The sequence below is a fragment of the Octopus sinensis genome, linkage group LG1 (assembly GCF_006345805.1).
Source record: "Octopus sinensis linkage group LG1, ASM634580v1, whole genome shotgun sequence".
NCBI lineage: Eukaryota > Metazoa > Mollusca > Cephalopoda > Octopoda > Octopodidae > Octopus > Octopus sinensis.
This window is the reverse complement of record NC_042997.1, coordinates 112,316,188-112,335,637: the sequence shown is the minus strand read 5'-3', so window position 1 is coordinate 112,335,637 and position 19,450 is coordinate 112,316,188. Positions and strand designations below refer to the sequence as shown.

Here is a 19,450-nt window from a genome sequence, read left to right as displayed (position 1 = left end):
ACATTAAGTTGACAACATACTATCACTTTATCGTGCTGATACTGCATAAATCTCTGAGAGATTTCGAAATGTATTATTTCTATTAGTTTCAAATGTTTGGCACAAGGCCAGCAAGTTTTGGGGGAGGGGTTAAGTTAATTACATCACCCCGTGCTCAACTGGTACTTAATCTACCAACCCTGAAAGGATGAAAGGCAGAGTTGACCCTGGTAGCGTTTGAACTCAGAATGTAAAGCTAGATGAAATACTTACAAGCACTTTGCCCAGCATCCTAGCGATTCTGCTGAGGATGACATCTAACATGGTATGTTTTTAAACGTGGGTTAAAGAATACAGCTGTTTTTTGTAATTATAAAAATTATAATTACTTTGCAGTAGCTGTGTGATTTCTAATAATTGGCCACAAAATCATTTGTTTTAATGAATCAACATGAAAAGATTCTATAATGATACTGGATGTGAAATATTTCCAAGTTGGTATCTTCCAAAATATACAAGATTAAATTACAGAGAAAATGTTTCAATTACAAAATGCTTTGAAATGTAAGATTAAAATATCTCAATAATAAATTTTGTAAATGGCTAATGTTAACAATATGGTTATCATTTCATGTTACATACACTTCTCCATCAGACATGTCTGGAACCTTAGAATATCATAAGACTTAGCGATGTATTATGATCACTGTCTAATAACCAATATAATTTGAAAGAAACTTCATCAGAGGCTGAGTTATCAGTTTGTTTATAATACATAATTAAGCATTTAATAGTTTAAAAATTCTTTCTAGTAAAGGCCTGAAATTTTGGGAGAGGTGAGGAGCTAGTTGATTACACTTACCCCCCCCCCCAGTGCTCAACTGGTATTTATTTTATCTATTCTGAAAGGATGAAAGGCAGAGTCAAGCTAAGCAGAATATGAACTCAAGTGTCACATAACTTGCACCCATGCTGGTGGCACACAAATGCACCCATTACACTCTCATAGTGGTTGGCATTACAAAGGACATCCAGCTGTAGAAACCATGCCAAATCAGACTGGAGTCTGGTGCAGCCTTCCAGCTTGCCAGCCCAGTCAAACTATCCAATCTATGCCAACGTAAAGAGCAAGAAGAAATGCCGCTAAGCATTTTTCCAATGTTCTAACAATTCTGCAAGCTCACTGAATGAAACTACAACAGTTTACCATATGACACTCACTGCTAATCACCTCCTATCCATAGGTTTGGGAACAGGAGGTGCAAGCACAGAACCCAAAAAATTTGTAGTGGGCAATGAAAATACTTTGAACATCCTCCAGAAAAACTTCATTGCCAAAACAAATGAGTGTAGAAACATTTTTGGGATGGTTTGAAACATTACTTTTCCATTACTGGATTTATCTGATTGGATTGATGCGTAAATATATTAATAATTGTTATTATTATCATACCTGTGTTTGATTTGATATTAAGACAGCAAAAATATCGACCTTGTTTGTAAAAAATTTTGGACCTGGGTTTACACCAATCATGAGGGTACATCCTCATATCTCTTCATCACTACTTTATCTCTCCTTTCAGCTCCACTCTGATCACTTACAGCCATTCTTCTACATTGTGAGTAACCATGCGGTACTTCTACAGCAAGAAACTGGTTCTCTTTTGAACCCTTCTCTCTTACTTTAACCTCTCATTCTGCAGTATAAAGCTACCTCCCACCCTGAATCATACTTAGTCGAAGACCCTACTGCTTCAGGCAGTATGGCAACCTGCATGGCACATTGGGCAAGTGTCTTCTACTATAGCCTTGGGCTGACCAAAACTTGTGAGTGGATTTGGTAGACAGAAACTGAAAGAACACTGTCATATATACATACATATATAAACATACATACATATGCCAGCGCCACTTTGACTGGCTTCCATGCCGGTGGCATGTAAAAATCACCAACCAATCATGGCCGTTGCCAGCCTCCCCTGGCACCTGTGCTGGTGGGACATAAAAAGCACCCACTACACTCACGGAGTTGTTGGCATTAGGAAGGGCATCCAGCTGTAGAAACACTGCCAGATCAAACTGGAGCCTGGTGCAGCCTCCTGGCTTCCCAGACCCCGGTTGAACCATCCAATCCATGCTAGCATGGAAAACAGATGTTAAACAATGATGATGATGATACACACACACACATATTTGTGAGTGTGTGTCGGTGTTTTTCCCCACCACCACTTGACAACTGGTGTTAGTGAGTTTATATCCCCATAACTTAGTGGTTCGGCAAAAAATTAAGAGAAATGGATGATAAGTTGATGTGGAGCATTTCATAGTTAAAGTAACATTAGATTAATTGAAAATAGATAAGTAATAAGAAAATATCAGGATAAGAAAACTGTCATTATTAATATGTATTTTATTATTTCTGATTGTCAAACCAACATCAAAGAGCAAATAAACACAACTTAATATGGCCCTAAATCACATGTTCTCTGCAACAGCGAGACCACCCCTGGTTCTGTGATACAAACTTCCTATTTTAAAGTGATCTAAATTATAACCTTTCATCAAAATTTCATGTTAATCTATGTCTCAAATACCAGCTTCATATTGACAAAGTTATTTCCCTATATTCTTCTTTGTTTTTGAAATTAATTGAAATAAAGAGGGCGTATAAACACGGACAGAGGGGAAGAAGTGGTCAAGAAGAAACCAAATGAATTATCGGACAAACGATAAAATGTCAACGATTTCAACTGAAACATCATAACGAAAGTGTTAAGAATTTGGTGTGGTTCCTCTTCACCAGGTCCCAAATGTATATGGTCAGGAGTCAGTCTACAGGAGTATTTAAACATTAGTATATAAGATGCAACGTCCATACGTGTACTGTTGGTTATAATAACAAAAGAGTTTGTATTGAATGTCATATGTGAAACATGGCAGCCTGTGAACAATTTATATCAGTCACATAGAGAAGGTATAGAAGAAATTTCTTAAATATTTGCTCAAGTTTCACAATAAAGTAGTCATGCAAGCAATTCTGGAAAACGTATGTGATCCTTCACCCTATGGTAGATTTTTTTTCTTTTCTTTGTAATCAAGCTCTCTATATTGAACTGCTAGCTCTGTTAAATAGTATAGATCACATGATCATCAGCTAGAGTCACATGACACAGCATGTAAAACTTGTAATATTACAATAACGGCAATGTTATAGCAAAAGGGAAAAAATGAAAACTGAAATTTTTTGGACAGAAATAAATTGAAGATGTGAGAGGATACAATGTCTTTTGTCTAAATAATAAATGCAGAAGTTAATGATGCAAAAGGTATCTATTTCTTGTCATCTTGATGACAATAGTAATAGTTTCAAATTTTGGTACAAGGCCAGCAATTTCGGGGGACGGGGTAAGTCGATTCCATTGATTCCAGTACTCAACTGGTATATATTTTATCCACCCCAGAAGGATGAAAGGTAAAGTCAACCTCAGCAGAATTTGAACTCAGAACCTAGAGACAGACTAAATGCTGCTAAGCATTTTGCCCAAAGTGGTAACATTTAAGCCAGCTCACTACCTTGCTGTTGAATGATGATGATAAGAAGAAAGTAATGAAACAAATTGTACATATACAAACACATATTTATCATACATGATATATATATATATATATATATATATATATATATATATAAATCACTGTTTTAATGTCACTTTTCCATGCTTTCATGGATCAGACAGGATTCACTGATGTAGATTTTCTACAGTCAGATGCCTTTCCTGTTGCCAACCCTCACCTGTTTCCAAGCAAGGTTATATTTCCCCAGGGTTAGACATGTTTCACAGAATATTGGGAATGAACAAGAGTGACAACCATTTACCACTGTCATGTGATTTGAAGACCTACAAACACAGACACACAAACATCAACTACACACAAACATCAACTACATACACACACTCACAAAGCTTTGGTCGGCCCAGAACTATAGTAAAAGATACTTGCCCAAGGTGACACACAGTGGGACAGAACCTAAAACGATGTGATTGCGAAGCAAATTTCTTAACCACATGGTTATGTCTCTATATATAGAAGCATGGATGTGGCTACAGGTAGACATGATCATGTAGTTAAGAAGCTTGCTTTCCAATCATGTGATCTTGGGTTCAGTCCCATTGCATGGCATCTGCCTTCTATATGTGAATATGGTAAATGGAAACTGAAAGAAGCCTGTTGTATGTGTGTGTGTATATGTTTATCCTCATATATCAATAGATATTTTGTGATCTATGCTTGGGAAGCAGGTGAGGGTCAGTGACAGGAAGGGCATCTGGTTGTAGAAAATCTGCTTTAAATTCTGTCTGAGCCATGCACACATAAAATAGTGGATGTTGAATGGAGATGATGATGATGATAGATAGACAGACAGATATAGACTCTAGATATGCAAATAAAATATGACTGTATTGTCAAATTTTACTGAAACTCCTGAAAACCAATTTCGTTTCATTACAATTTTCTTCTAAATTAAAGAATAAAGATAATAAAAGGGACCAGTAAATCAGGAAGGCAACCCAAGCTAAGACTCCTTAAATTTTAGATAAAATGCATTATCAGATATTGTTGATTATGAGCAATGAAATTGAAAAGGAGTTACAGATCATGAGATCAATAACTAAAGACAATAAACTGGTGATGAAAAGTGATTAAAATGCCTGTACTTATGATAATGACTTTAATACATTTTAGTATTAAAGTTTTATCTAAACAGGTGCAGGCATGGCCATCATCATCATCATCGTTTAACGTCTGTTTTCCATGCTGGCATGGGCTGGACGGTTCAACTGGGGTCTGGGAAGCCAGGAGTCTGCATCAGGCCCCAATCTGATCTGGTAGTGTTTCTACAGCTGGATGCCCTTCCTAACGTCAACCACTCTGAGAGTGTAGTGGGTGGTGGTTAAGAAATTGCTTCTCAGCCACATGGCACTTTGGGCCCAGTCTCACTGCATGATATTTTGGGTGGCAGTCTTCTACTATAGCCCCAGGCCAAACAAAGCCTTGGAAGTGGATTCGGTAGACAAAAACTGAAAGAAGATCATCGCATGTACATTTATGTATATATGGGTGTGAGTGTACATGTGTGTATGAGTGTGTGTGGTCTTCTCTTGACATTGTGTGATAGTCCTTGAGTGTCCTTCGTTTCCATATTCTGCAAAAACACGTCTGGGCAAGGGAAACCAGTCAGGATTGCCAGCAGGAAAAACAGCTGGTCGTATAAAATCTGCCTCAATAAATTCAGTCCAGCCATACAAGCATGGAAAAGTGGATGTTAAAATAATGAAGTTTTATCTCTACTCTTAAAACTATTCTTACACTTTTGGATCAAAGTGCTTACACATTTCTAATCTAAAAATACAATATTGCAAAATACTCTCCATCTCTCTCTCTTTCACACACACACATACACACACACAGAATGCAAGACTAAATCAAAATGCAAAACAATTATGCATTGCTGTCTTTCCAAAGTATCAAATATATAGAACAATAAAACTCTAATGTAATTCTGAACAAACTTTGCATTTCTAAGGTTACATCATAAAAATTCATCTGATAGTATACAATAAAATAGATTTCAAATACCAAACTGAAATAGTAGAATTTATGAGAAAATGAAGAAAACAGAGTTGGTTAGCTGAAAATGAACTATTGATAAGTAAATGTATCAAATATAGAGATACCAAGAAGACCAATGTCGAAAGATTGAGAAATATGTAAATGAACCTATTTATGAAGTTCCACCACGGATTATCTTCCTGCTTTATATTTGTGTAATTTATTTATAAATGCTTTGATGCCTTAAACACTATTTGTCTATCTTTAATTTTATCTTTATTTTTATTAGCTTGACCAGTGTGTTTCCTACTTTGTTTAACTGGATTATGTCTCCCATCATTAAGGTGCTGGATCTAAGAAATTCAATCTGGACCAAGCACTCATTTGGTCTGCATCTATTTTATGCTTTATTGACATATTCTTACCCACTGAAAACAACTCTTTATTAATGATGTGTCTTTAAGTGAATTCAGTTATAAATAACAGCTTATAATAATAAAGTGGATTAAAAACCTCTTGGGTGGAAAAAAAAGTCAAAAAGCTTCCCGTGGGACTTGAACATCTATAAACTAGACATATGTGCTACAAATTACACTAAAGTAGCCTCTTGACTAAATACAAGAGGCTGGTAATGTCTTTAATAATGATAATAATGATTTTAATATACTCTAATATCGAAGTTTTCCATCCAAGGATTTATTTTGAAGCCAATATATTAGTTTCAAAGGAGGAAGCAAGCTGGCAGAATTGTTAGCACGCCAGGCAAAGTGCTTAGTGGCATTTTGTCTGCCACTATGCTCTGAGTTCAAATTCTGCTGAGATCAACTTTGCCTTTCATCCTTTCGGGGTTCATGAAATAAGTACTAGTTAAGCATTGGGGGGGGGGGCAATGTAATTGACTGGACCCCTACCCCAAAATTTCTGGCCGTGTGCCTTTAGTAGAAAGGAATATATTAGTTTCAAATTCTGGCACAAGGTCAGTCATTCTAGGGGAGGGGTTAAATCTATTACATCAACCCCAGTACTCAACAGGTACTTATTTGAACAACCACAAAAGGATGAAAAACAAAAAAGTCAACCTCAGTGTAATTTGAACACAGAATGTAAAGACAAATGAAATGCTGTTAAGCATTCTGCCCAGTGCAGCATCGATTCTGCCAGCTTGCCACCAATATATTATAAGCTATTATTTATAGCTGAATTCATTACAAGACACATCTTTAATAAAGACTTATTTGCATAGTTTCTGATGCCAACCGTAAAATGTGTTCAGTATTGCTTACGTTTTAAAAACCAACTGAAATGGTTTATAGTGAACAGGAATTAATTAATACTGAGATCCTATCTACATGAAGGAACATACAGAATGTACCACATTTTCAATTTATTGATTAATGAAGATATTTTAAGATCTTAAATAATTACTACATTAATTATTAAAGAATATTAATTAAATGAAGTCTTATATGATATTATTATAACTACATAAAATATCTCAAAGAAGTTTCGCTTTAACCCTTTAGTATTTTTATTGAAATACACAGCCTTTGTTTCAATTAATTTTGAAAATAATGAAGAAATTGGTGAAATAATTTTATCATAATTAAGCTGGCATTTAGAACATAAATTAACATGAGATTTTGATGGCAAGTTTTAATTGAGATCACTTTAAAACAAGAAGCTTGTATGAAAGAACCCGGAGTAATCTCAGGCTGGTTATTATCAAAAGGATTGAAGATCATTGTAGAATAAAAGCACACATTTTTATTATTTATTATCATGGCCAGGTTCCAATTCAGGCCTTCATTTTTTGACCTTTCAAGAGCTTAATATTGACAGGGGCCACATACTCCTCCTGTAGATTGCATTTCCTCATCAAGTAGAGTCATTGCTGTTTTAAATTTGTGTCAGTCATAAGAAAATGAGAGCAAAATGGGAAAAGGTCACTCTACAAAACACTTCCCATCAACTGATCTTTAGGATGTCTTTTAAAGATGCAGTTATGGTTAAGTACCATAATACTGAGTGAAACTGTGTGAAGCCTCTCAAATTGATTGTACTTGTAATTTGAAGGGCCAGCCTTGTCATACACTGTGTCAAGCTGCAGCCACTTACATGCTGTTACAATGAGTAAGTATTGTAGTTCATTGAAAAACTAGTGCTCTGTCCAACCCATGCCAGCATGGACAACAAACATTAAATGATGATGAGGCTTTGGCCAAGATTTGAACCACTCCACTCAGATTTCCTGTTTAGAACTACAATCTACTTACATTCCCATAAAGGGCATGACCAGCTCTTTGAGAGGACGGAACACTCGCATTTACTAGTCAATCAGCACTGGCCAGTATGTATCAACTAAGGACAGAAAATGTTAAAGGAGAGATGTGTATGCTTTCTGCCAAACTGTAATTTGAAGGTTCTAGAAAGTCTTGCCCAAGGTTATGAAATGCTGTTGATTTGAACCCCACACCAGATCCAACTCAAATTCCAAACTTTGCTGCTTGTCCTTACATAACATACATTGTATACAATGTTCAACAAAGGTAATTATCTTTCTATTTAAATGTGTTGACATACACATATACATACATAAATAATTATCTTCTTTTTCCTTTATTTTTTTTATAATAACAGACACATGTCACAGAACATATTTAACAAGAACATTCTCTTTATCTTCCATATTGTAAAGCTTTAAGCACGACAGTAATCCCTTGCTATATCACGGTTCACCTATTGCGGTTTATTATTTAAGCTCACATCGATTCCTCCATGGTGTTGTTTTGTATTTATAATAAAATATATACAAATCATAAAAATAATTTTAAAAATATACAGTACAATATTGTTTCTACTTTGCGGATTTTCACTTCTCATGGGGGGTTTTCGAACGTAACACTCACGATAGTTGAGAGATTACTGTACCTACATCCTTACAGAAATGTTTTTTAATGATATAAATATTCTTTGTATGTTTGTCATATACTGTTTAACATAATAAATGTATGGAAACATATCTATTGTGTGGTTATTCTTGTCTATTAACACAACTGCTTACTTAATTATTAAGCATTATAAACCACCTAACTACATATTCATCATCAAAATGAAGATCTCCATTTACATATTTTTACCATTACTGAGACTTTCAGTGTGTGTCAGTCCTTCATTTTCCAACATCTCATTGATATCATCACCTGATCTTTAGGTGGTTTAGTGGGGTCCACTCTGTTGCAAGCATTTGGGTGGGATCTCTGGTTTGATGTTAAGCTAGAGATCAGGATTACCTTTTGCTATTAATACTGCTACTGTCACTATTAATTATATTTTAATAAACTCAATCGCTATTTGTGGCACCAGAGCCCGAATAGACACTGAGATTTATATCGTTGACAGGAGATTCAGCTGTTATTGTACTGCCGGACATCTGTCATTGAGGAACCCATAGCAGAGTGAAATCATGGGATCTGGCACTTCCACCACCCATAGCCGATGACTCTCATCTGTCCATGATATAATCCTTTTTGGAACACTGGACCTTGAAGCAAGTAAGCTACAAATAATAGTCTGCAAATATTGGGTTTAAAAATTCTTTAGATAGAAAAAGTCAAAGGGTTTTTAACACAACTTTTATTTATAGCTTATCTGCTTCGAGATCCAACATTCCAAAAAAGAATTATTTTATGGTCTCCCAAAGTTTATAAATTCTTATGACAACAACAACAACACACACACTAAACTCTTGAAGCCAAAGAAAGAAGTTCAATTAAAATGAAAATATTCATTTTGCTAATTAGAGAAGTAACGAGTAAGATAATAGATAAATTTAATTATTTTTGTAAACTTAATTTTTTAGTACAAATCCTCTTTCCCAGTTATAAAGAGAAGGTTTATGGATCAAATTATACAATGGTTCATTATAATTCTTGCTACTATGAAACATTTTCCCAGTAAAATATAAATTTATAAAATATAATTTTCTGTACTTTTTCATTTCACTAATCTAAAGAATCTTGAGTCAATAATTAACAGCAAGGTAACAATTAATTAACTCAATTAAATTATGAAATTATATATTCCATTTGCATTTTTCTCTTTTACAGTTTCTGAAAAAGTAAAACAAGATGAATACAACAGGAATGTCTTTCAATCATACGTCCACTTGTTCAGAGCTGACCTCCAGCTAAACTAACACCATTATCATTATTGTCATCGTTTAACCATCCACTTTTCCATGCTTGCATGGGCCAGAAAGAGTTGTGTTGATGGCAGATTTTCTGCTACTGGATACCTTTCCTGTTGCCAACCTTCACCTGTTTCCAAGCAAAGTAATATCTCCCTATAATCCATTTTTCCTTTTGCTTTTTGTTTTTTTTTTCCCAAATTATTGGAAATGATTGACACTGCTTGTCTAACTGATGCTCAAGAGTATTTTGTGATGCCAGGATAAGGAGTTGCAAGCACACACACACAATGGGCTTTTTTCAGTTTCTGTCTACCAAATCCATTCACAAGGCTTTGGTTGGCCAGGGGTGTAGTAAAAGACACTTGTATAAGATACCACACAGTGGGACTGAATCCAAAGCCATGAGATTGAGAAGCAAACATCTTAACCACACAACCACACCTGTACCTATACTACTACAATTCCAAACTTACAAAGGCCTTCTTGACCTAATCACAATTTAGCATATTAATAACAGGACAATTGATATTCAATGTCTCAAAAAAATATATACATATAGATGAGATGATCACAGCTGGAACATCTTTGATCATAGACTTGCTCAAGAAGGACAGATCTGGAATTAAACAAATACTAACTATAACGTGTAAACTACATAACGAAACGTTACCAATGTTATGAGTAAAGACTTCAAATGTTGCAGTTTCACAGACGAGCAGCAACAAAACGAACCAGAATGGAACTAAAATATATTAATGTAATTTATTAATGATCATCAACAAACAAATGTAAGTTATAATAGGAATAAAGACTAAAACTAAAACCATACATTAATATGGATGACCTCATCACAATTTGGTAATGAGCAGGGATGATATCAATCGATGGTCTGAAAATTGAATCCAGTATTGGCTAAGTGGTACAGTGTTGTCAGCCCCTCAATAATTTTACAGATCTTTGCTTGGCTATTCCACAACAGCAATCTATGTGTGATTCTCACATTCTCCTACATGAATATACAGTAATCATCATCATCATTTTAATGCCCATGTTCCATGATGGTTTGTGCTGGACAATTCGATGGAATCAGACAGGCCTGAAGATTGCATTGTGCTCTAATATCTGCTTTGGCATGGTTTCTATGACTGGATGCCCTTCCTAACTCCAACCACTTTGCAGCTATTTAACAGTGTATGTCTTTAAGAAAATATATCTCTGAACAAATACAGCATTAAATTTGGCTTTCCATGATGTATCTGCATTAAGTATGACATACAAGTTAATAGGTGTGTGTGCAGGTATGTCTACGTGGTTATGAAGTTTGCTTTTCAGCTACATGGTTTCAGGTTCAACCTCATAGAGTGACACCTTGGGCAAATGTCTTCCATTATAGGCCTAGGCTGATCAACCCTTTGTGAATGGAATTGGTAGACAGAAACTGATAAGCTTGGGTGTGTGTGTATGTGTGTGAGAGAGAGAGAGAGAGAATATTGTTTTCACATGTCCTCAATAATAACACCTGAACAAAACAATGTCTTCATTTACAGTCCCCAGTAAGCAAAATTCTTTATGTTTCCATGGCCCATCACTTTCTATGTGTGAGGAGAGTGGAAAGAAAAAAATCACATAGGTAAGTGTTGGTGACAGGAAGAGCATCCATTAGTAGAAAATATGCTAGAACATTTAACCCATGCCAACATAGAAAAAGAAGGACATAAAAACAACAACAATGATGATGATGATAAATGTATACAAGTATGCAAAAATGGTACAAAAACACAAAAGTATCCACTAAAATTTATATTGAAAGTGAACAGTCTTCATATATGTTAATTTATGTGAAATAACTGGGATTACAAACCAGAGTTGGACATGGATGATAAGTTAAAATGGTGGTGAACTCTACAAGTGAGTATGATGGAAAGGAAAGTCTTCTTTCCACAACACTGATGTGCATTAGTCAACTAAAGGACTGACTGAATAGAACTACAGTTTAGGTATATAATCTCTGTTTATCCCCTACCTCTCTCTCTCATACACACTCATTATATATAGGAAGCAATCACTGATCAAGTAGACCATAACTTTTGGAAGTACTCAAGGCATTATAGAATTATAAAAGTCTGGCCTTTGAAGAACAAGAATGCATTGAAGCAATTGTAATAAAATATTAATATTTTAATAAAATATGTGCAGGAGTGTGTGTGTGTGAGTGCATGTGTGTGTGTGTGTGTGTGTATGAGTGCATGTGTGTGTGTGTGTGGTAGCCAGCAAGATACAATTTAGGGGAAAATTATTGGATTTTAAGTATTTATTCAGATATGTCAAATGTATAGTTTTAACCAAATTCTCCCTAAAAGCCATCTGTTTCAAGAAGCGGCAAGACAGCAGCAGCACCACCACCATTATTAACATCTATGAAACTGAGTCAACATAGTAGCCTCCACACAATCATTCGACCTGTCAGAAATAGCAGCCAAATCTCCATCAAATAACACCCTACCATATTAAAAAAAAACCAAAAAAACATCAAAGAGATACATTGGATGATGTAGTCCTTGACACATTATCTCTGAATAAAAGATGAAATGGTCATGGCTGGAATGTTTTTGATTATAGATTTGATGGTGTCAGGGTTGACTTAGGGGCTACCAATAACTCCTGTGGCAGAAGAAGTGGTATCCGCAAATGGAATGACATTAATAGGTAATGAAGTATTGTAAGGCAAGTCAGGAGAGAAAATTTAAAGAACATGGTTCAGTTTGAAGTTTAGGCAGGAACTGTAGAATAATTCCATATTCCATAAGGCAATATGTAAATTATTTAACCAAAATTAAATAGCAGCACTTCACTTTGTTGATTTAGAAAAACCAATAATACATACAGTGAAGAATTTGAGGTGGTAGTAGATATTCATTAAGGCTCCATTCTGAGCCCTTTACTCTTCACATTGGTTCTGCAAACCCTTAATCACAGAATTCGGACTCAGGTAAAAACTTCTATAAGAGGATGACTTGTCTCCCATTGCTGAAATAAGGAAGAGTAACAGGAAAAGCTTGAGACCTAGAATCATGGTCTGGAATCAAAGAGACTCATGGTGGACTTGACAAATACTAATATTCTAATTAGTAAAAATGATCTTTACAGATCTTTTATGTCATGAAGGCAAGAAGGAAGTGACTAAAATTCATGTAATCAGGCTATCATTTATTCTAGCTGTAGTAAATGCAGTGATCCAATTGTTGGTTCATTGGAAACTTGTAAGCAACAATGCCATTGTTCACAGAATTCTTTATAATACAAATAAAACACCTTGAAAAGAGTGGCGAAGTCACTGAGATGATTTGTGAACAGCAATGAAAGAACTTTGACAAACACAGTAATCAAACAATTGATTAGTTAGTTGGTTAGATATTTAATGAACTGACTAACAATAAAGAAGTGATATTGAACCAGTGTGTGTGTTTATTATTATTGGCATACTGAGCCTCCCAAGACACAAGATTTGTTTCAACATAAATTCACATCAAGAATCTTGCAAACCAAATACAAGTCCAGGTATATCCTGGCAATGCAAGTTCTAATCTCATAATGTCCATGTTTTCCTCAACCACCTCCAACTGTCATCATGTAACACTTTTCTGCCCAGAATTCATCACAACAACTCTATAGCAACATCATTAGTTTTCTTTTACACATCAAATGAATCATACTTGACTCATTTCTCTCCAGCCCCAACACATCTTAGGTATACAATTCCCCATCAAAGTTCCTTTGTGTATTTCATACAGCAAGCTTTTTTGCAGAGAAAAAGCATCTTATTACTAAAAGAAGTAACAGCTCTCTAAACTTAGTCTTATAGAGAATTATCTGCAGAAACACGTCTGTTAACCCTTTTGGTACCAACCTGCCTGACACCACCCCCGGTTCTATGATACAGATTTCCTATCTTTAAGTGATCTAAATTAAAGCAAGCCTTCCATCAAAATTCCTTGCTAATTTATGTTCCAAATACCAGCTTAACCATAAGGTTATTTTAGTAAATTTTTCATTGTTTTCAACCTTAACTGAAACAAAGTCAGGGCATTTCAACAGAAATGTGCTAACAAAAAGCTAAAAGTGATCTAAATTAAAACCTTCTACTAAAATTTCTTATTAAATCATGTTCCAAACACCAGCTTAATAATGACTAAATTATTTTACTAAATTCTTCATTATTTTCAAAACCAATTGAAATAAAAATTATTCATTTCAACAGAAATATGGTACAAAGGGGTTTAACCCTTTTGTTACCATATTTATTTTGAGATGCTCTGTATTTCTTTCAATTACTCTAAATATAACAAAGAATTTAGTAAAATAACTTAGTTATCATTCACCTAGTGTTAGGAACATAAATTGCGACTAAGGTTTGGAGGAAAATTTTAATTCAAAACTTATGAAAACAAGACATTTGTACTACAGAACCAGAGCCGGTTTCAGTCAGGTTGGTAATGAAAGGGTTAAAGAAGTAAAAATGCTTAATGGTAAGAATGATATTCTCACTAAGACTGCTGATATTTGAAACAATTTAGAGAAGAAAACCTATTCGTTCTACTTCTACTGGTTATTCTATAATTGTCTATAATTATTCTATAATTGTGAAGTTAATTAGTAACAGTTGAATAAGGTGAGATAAGAGTCCAGTATGTAAGTTCTTTGACAACTTATTAGGAAATAACTTCTAAAGTGTGAAGTGTATCTATGATTGGATATTGACTCCTTGAAATTACAGATTACACCAATTTTTTTATTTAAAAAAATATTTTAATTAACTATGTTATCTTTCAGAATCAACCCTCTTACTCTGAAAGATAATATACCTGTACTTTTGCCTTTCAACACCTGGCATACAGCCATTCACCTCCACCTTTCCCTCCCAAATACATTTTCTTAGCAACCCATGCCAGCATGGAAAACGGATGTTAAACGAATATGATGATGGGAGCTTTTTTCCTTCTCTATTTTTTCTACTATGCAAGTGGCACACAAAAAAAACCCACCCAATACACTCTATAAAGTGATTGGCATTAGGAAGGGCATCCAGCTGTAGAAGCCATGCCAAAGATGACATTAGAGAATGATACAGTCCTGTAGCCTGCCAGTTCCCTGTCAAACTGTCCTACCAATGCCAACATAGAAAGCAGATGTTAAATGATGATGATGATGATTTATGAAACCAGATGAAAACTATACATTGGATATATTTCTATTAAGTCTGGGAGACAGAGCAGTCAGTGACTACAATAAACTAGAGCAGAGATTACAAAAGAGGAAACCTAAGATAACATTATGTGTTGGTCAAGAGCTGAAAATTTCATTGATTCCAAATACACAAACAGTAAAAATATACTCAGTGAACAAATAAGACTATGTTTATTGAAACAATAACCGAGACAATCTTTTAATGACTCTGTCAGTTCTCTTAAACAAATAAGGAAATATTGTAAATTTCTATATGATTTGGAGAAGATGCTATCAAAAATGTTTTTTGTTGAGGACTTAACTGGGAAACCAACTGAAAGACAGTTTACCATAGCTTCACCTTGTTTATAAAGCTGGGAAGAATTTTACATTTCAGGATACTATTTCTACAAATTCAGTTGGGAGAGTCCACTGTTAGTATTATGGGTGGCATTGTTATAAATAATCATAATCCTTATGTTGCTGCTGCAGGGAAATCAACTTTTATGCAGTTTTTAATAAGGAAGGAGCAAAATACCTTTGTCCATAAGCAATGTGCTGATGATGAGAATGTCTTGACTGTGAGATGATAAGACATTTTACAAAAGTATATATACAAGTTTAGCAATGCTATTGTGCATAAACAATAGTACCAGTAGTATCATCAGGTGAAACAAGTGGAAATTTCTTTTGGGAACTAGGTACAATCAGCAGGAACTTATTTGATAGGGAAATTGTCTTTGATTCAGGTAGCTGTTATAAAAAAGCTTGGGACCAAAATCACTTGCTAAAATGGGCAACTCCTTCATTTTGAGTTCTCAAATAAGCTTAAACATCACTACTTCACAGCTGTCCTAATAAAAGCCAATTCATAAGCTTTTATTCCCTGTTTTACCAAATTATTCATCTTGTTTGATGTTCCAAGCGTTATTTACATTTGACAGATATTTCTCCTCATCTTGTTAACACAAAGTTATGGCTGATATACCCTCCAGTCTTCATCAGGTGTCTTGGGGAAATTTTGAATCTGGGTTCTCATTCCTAAAGTATATTTTGATATTATTATTATTATTATTATTCAGGTCACTGGGGAAAAGGAGGAAAAACATGATTAGGTGGTTAGGAGCGCAAACTACTAACCTCAAGATGCCAAGTTCGATTCCAAGCAGTGACCTGAATAATAATAATAATAATAATAACAACAACAACATTAAAAATACCTTAGGAATGAGAACCCAGGATAGAAATTTCCCCCAAGACACCTGATGAAGACTGGAGGGTATATTGGCCGAAACATTGTGTTAACAACAATCAAGATGAGGACAAATATCCATCCAATGTACATAAATGGCAAACAATCTTTACTACAAAGTACTGTTGCTGAATATCTCACGTTGTGAGATATAAAAATAGTAATTTTCTAATTTATAGATCAGTGACTAGTTGTCACTTTGAAAACTATATATTGTTTCAAGCTGAGTGGAGGTGCTAGATTCCCTTGTTCAAAAATGTAAGGACACAGATTGTGTCATATAGCCAGATGGAGACAATGTTTCCTGGGACTAAATTACAGCAACATTCGTCCTAAACAAGGACTGCCATGTTATGTTGGGAAACAATCTTTACTCCAGATTTCTTTTTGTTGGACAGAAAAGCATTTTAAACTTTAGCAACATTTTAGTACAGCTCACTGAATCAAACCTAATGTATTAAAGATATTTATTTTTATTGACTTAACGGTATTAAGAATCAAAGTCAACACCAACATCATTTGGAATTAAATTAGTTATTATACAAAATTGCATGTTGCCAAGTATACGGTGCAGCAGAAAAAAACTTGCATGAATTTATCTACTGCATCCAGCTGCAAGTGAAGTTAGGTAAATATTAATGGTATCTTTTCAGTCATTTGACTGTGGCCATGCTGGAGTACCATATTTATATATATATATGTGTGTGTGTGTGTGTGTGAATGTAATACAGGTATGTATATGTGTGTATGTATGTAAACATATGTATGTGAGAATGTGTGTGTGTATGTATGGATGTATGTATATATATATATATATATATATATATATATATTATATATATATATATATATATACACACAAAATATAGGTGTTTAGTTCACAGGTGATCTAACGGAAAGGAGTATGCTGGGTAAGTGCTGTAGCAGATTATCAGGGTTCCAAGCTCATAACCAAGACAGGAGTTATGGAACTATTGCAGATTTCCGATGCAGCAGATATAAACTTGTTAAAGACAACTCAAGTCATATATGTTGTTGTTATTAAAAATTATTAAGCAATTGCTTTAATAATTTTTAATAATAACATATATGACTTGAGATGTCTTGCCATGTTGTTTGTTTTCCTTTTAAACAAATTTATGTGTGTGTGAATCATTATCATCGTTTAACGTCTGTTTTCCATGCTGGCATGGTTTAGACAGTTCGACTGGGGTCTGGGAAGCCAGGAGGCTGCACCAGGCTCCAGTCTGAACTGGCAGTGTTTCTACAGCTGGATGCCCTTCCTAACACCAACCACTCCGGGAGTATGTGTGTGTGTGTGTGTGTGTGTGTATATATATATGCATGAACACACATCCTTGAGAATATAAAAGCAAAAATATATGGGCAACAGTACAAAGGTTGAATCTTTCATGTTTGGTGGTTCCTTGGTCTTAAGAATGGTTTTGTTTACATTTAATAAAAGTCACTTTTAAGAAACTTTATGGGAAATGCATAACCCCATGGTATCCATGAGAGAAATTTAAATATAAATAAAGAATCATAACTATCGTCGTTTAAACATCCACTTTTCTGTACTTGCATAGGTCAGATAGAATTTATTGAGGCAGATTTTCTAAGCCCTTTCTGTTCCCAACCTTAACCTGTCTCCAAACAGGGTAATATTTCCCCATGACCAGACATGTTTCCATGGAAGATGGTCAATAAAGGACACCACATGCATGATGGTGACCCTTGTTTACAACAACTACACATTGTTAAGTCCAGGAGACAATAACATGCGCACACAACATATATATATATAATTCATTAAATAACCAGAGATGGATTGGTAATAAACTTTATTATGCTATTGTCCTTTATGTGTGGGACTCCATTCAACATGTTATGCTGCATGGATTTTGCAGTCTGGGCCTCATCGATGAAGTTTTGTCTCAGTACAGATCTTGAGTGTTATTTCCCTTTTTATTACTTCATCGATGTACCTGATGAGACCCAGACTGCAAAATCCATGCAACATAACATTGAATGGAGCCCCACACATAAAGGACAATAGCAGGATGGGTCAAAATGTATGTTGTACGCATTAAAGTTTATTACCAATCCATCTCCTGCTATTTAATAAATTACCCTAACTGACACTGCAGAGGTTTTGAAGTAGATCCAAAGGAAGTGTACCATGACTGCAGATGACAAGTAGCCTCAACTGAGCCGGTGCTCTATTCTATATTTAAACACACTAATCAATTTAAACCTATTAGTCTAAATTATTTATTATTATTACTATATATATATATATATATATATATATATATATATATAGCGGGGTGGCGTCATTCAAAGGCTAAAACAATGCGAACGCATTGTGACCAGCGATGTGTAACAACATCTGATGGTCTGGTCGGTCACGTGATATATATATATATATATATTTAGAACAACCGGTACAAACTAGTGCTTATCATAACTGCTTGTGTGTGTGTCCATATATGTTTTGAGTTTCCCTCATGTTCACTGGTTTGTGAACAATGGCTTGCAGTCCGTCATGAAAAAAGGATATACAAGCTCCATGGCATGTTTTGATATGTAAACAACAGACTTCATAAAAAACAGTGTTGTTTGTTTCCAGTTCCCCTCATAAAATATGAAAAGGATGGTAGGTGTTCCATGAACAAAGAGATTACCACCTCACCTGGAAATAAGAGGGGCATTGGCAACAGGAAGGACATCGAGATGTAGAAAAACCTGTCTCAATATACTCTTGTCTAAACCCATGACAACATGGGAAAGTAGATGGTAAAATGATAATGATGATCTTGACCATGGTCATGATTATAATGATCACCACCATCATCTAGCATCTGCTTTCCATGTTGGACAGAATTTGGCAAGCTGGAGAGCTACACCAAATTGCATTTGTCTGTTTTGGCATGGTTTCTACAGCTGGACACCCTTCCTAATGCCAACCACTTTACAGAGTATACTGGGTGCTTTTTATATGGCACCAGCACAAGTGCTTTTTACATGGCACGTGCTGGTGATAAAAAGCACCATTTGAGCGTGGTTGTTACCAGTGCTGCCTGACTAGCTCCCATGCCGGTGGCATGTAAAAAGCACCAATCAAGCATGGCCAATGCCAGTACCGCCTGACTGGCCCTCATATCAGTGGCACGTATAAAGCACTCACTACACTC

The 19,450-nt window shown here is 35.1% G+C and overlaps 1 protein-coding gene across 3 annotated transcripts in view; it reads right to left on the bottom strand.

Annotated features, from left to right (window-relative positions):
* Positions 1-19,450, bottom strand: part of LOC115210915 (histone H3.v1) — a 65,364-nt gene that overhangs the window by 20,626 nt on the left and 25,288 nt on the right. For 2 of the 3 annotated variants that reach the window (XM_036503889.1, XM_036503891.1), the window contains one exon: positions 12,666-12,808. The exons of the other annotated variant lie outside the window; for it this stretch is intronic. In XM_036503889.1, coding sequence (XP_036359782.1) covers positions 12,666-12,698 — 33 coding nt within the window. In that variant the 5' untranslated portion in view covers positions 12,699-12,808. The remainder of the gene's footprint in view (positions 1-12,665; positions 12,809-19,450) is intronic. 3 annotated transcript variants of the gene reach the window in all.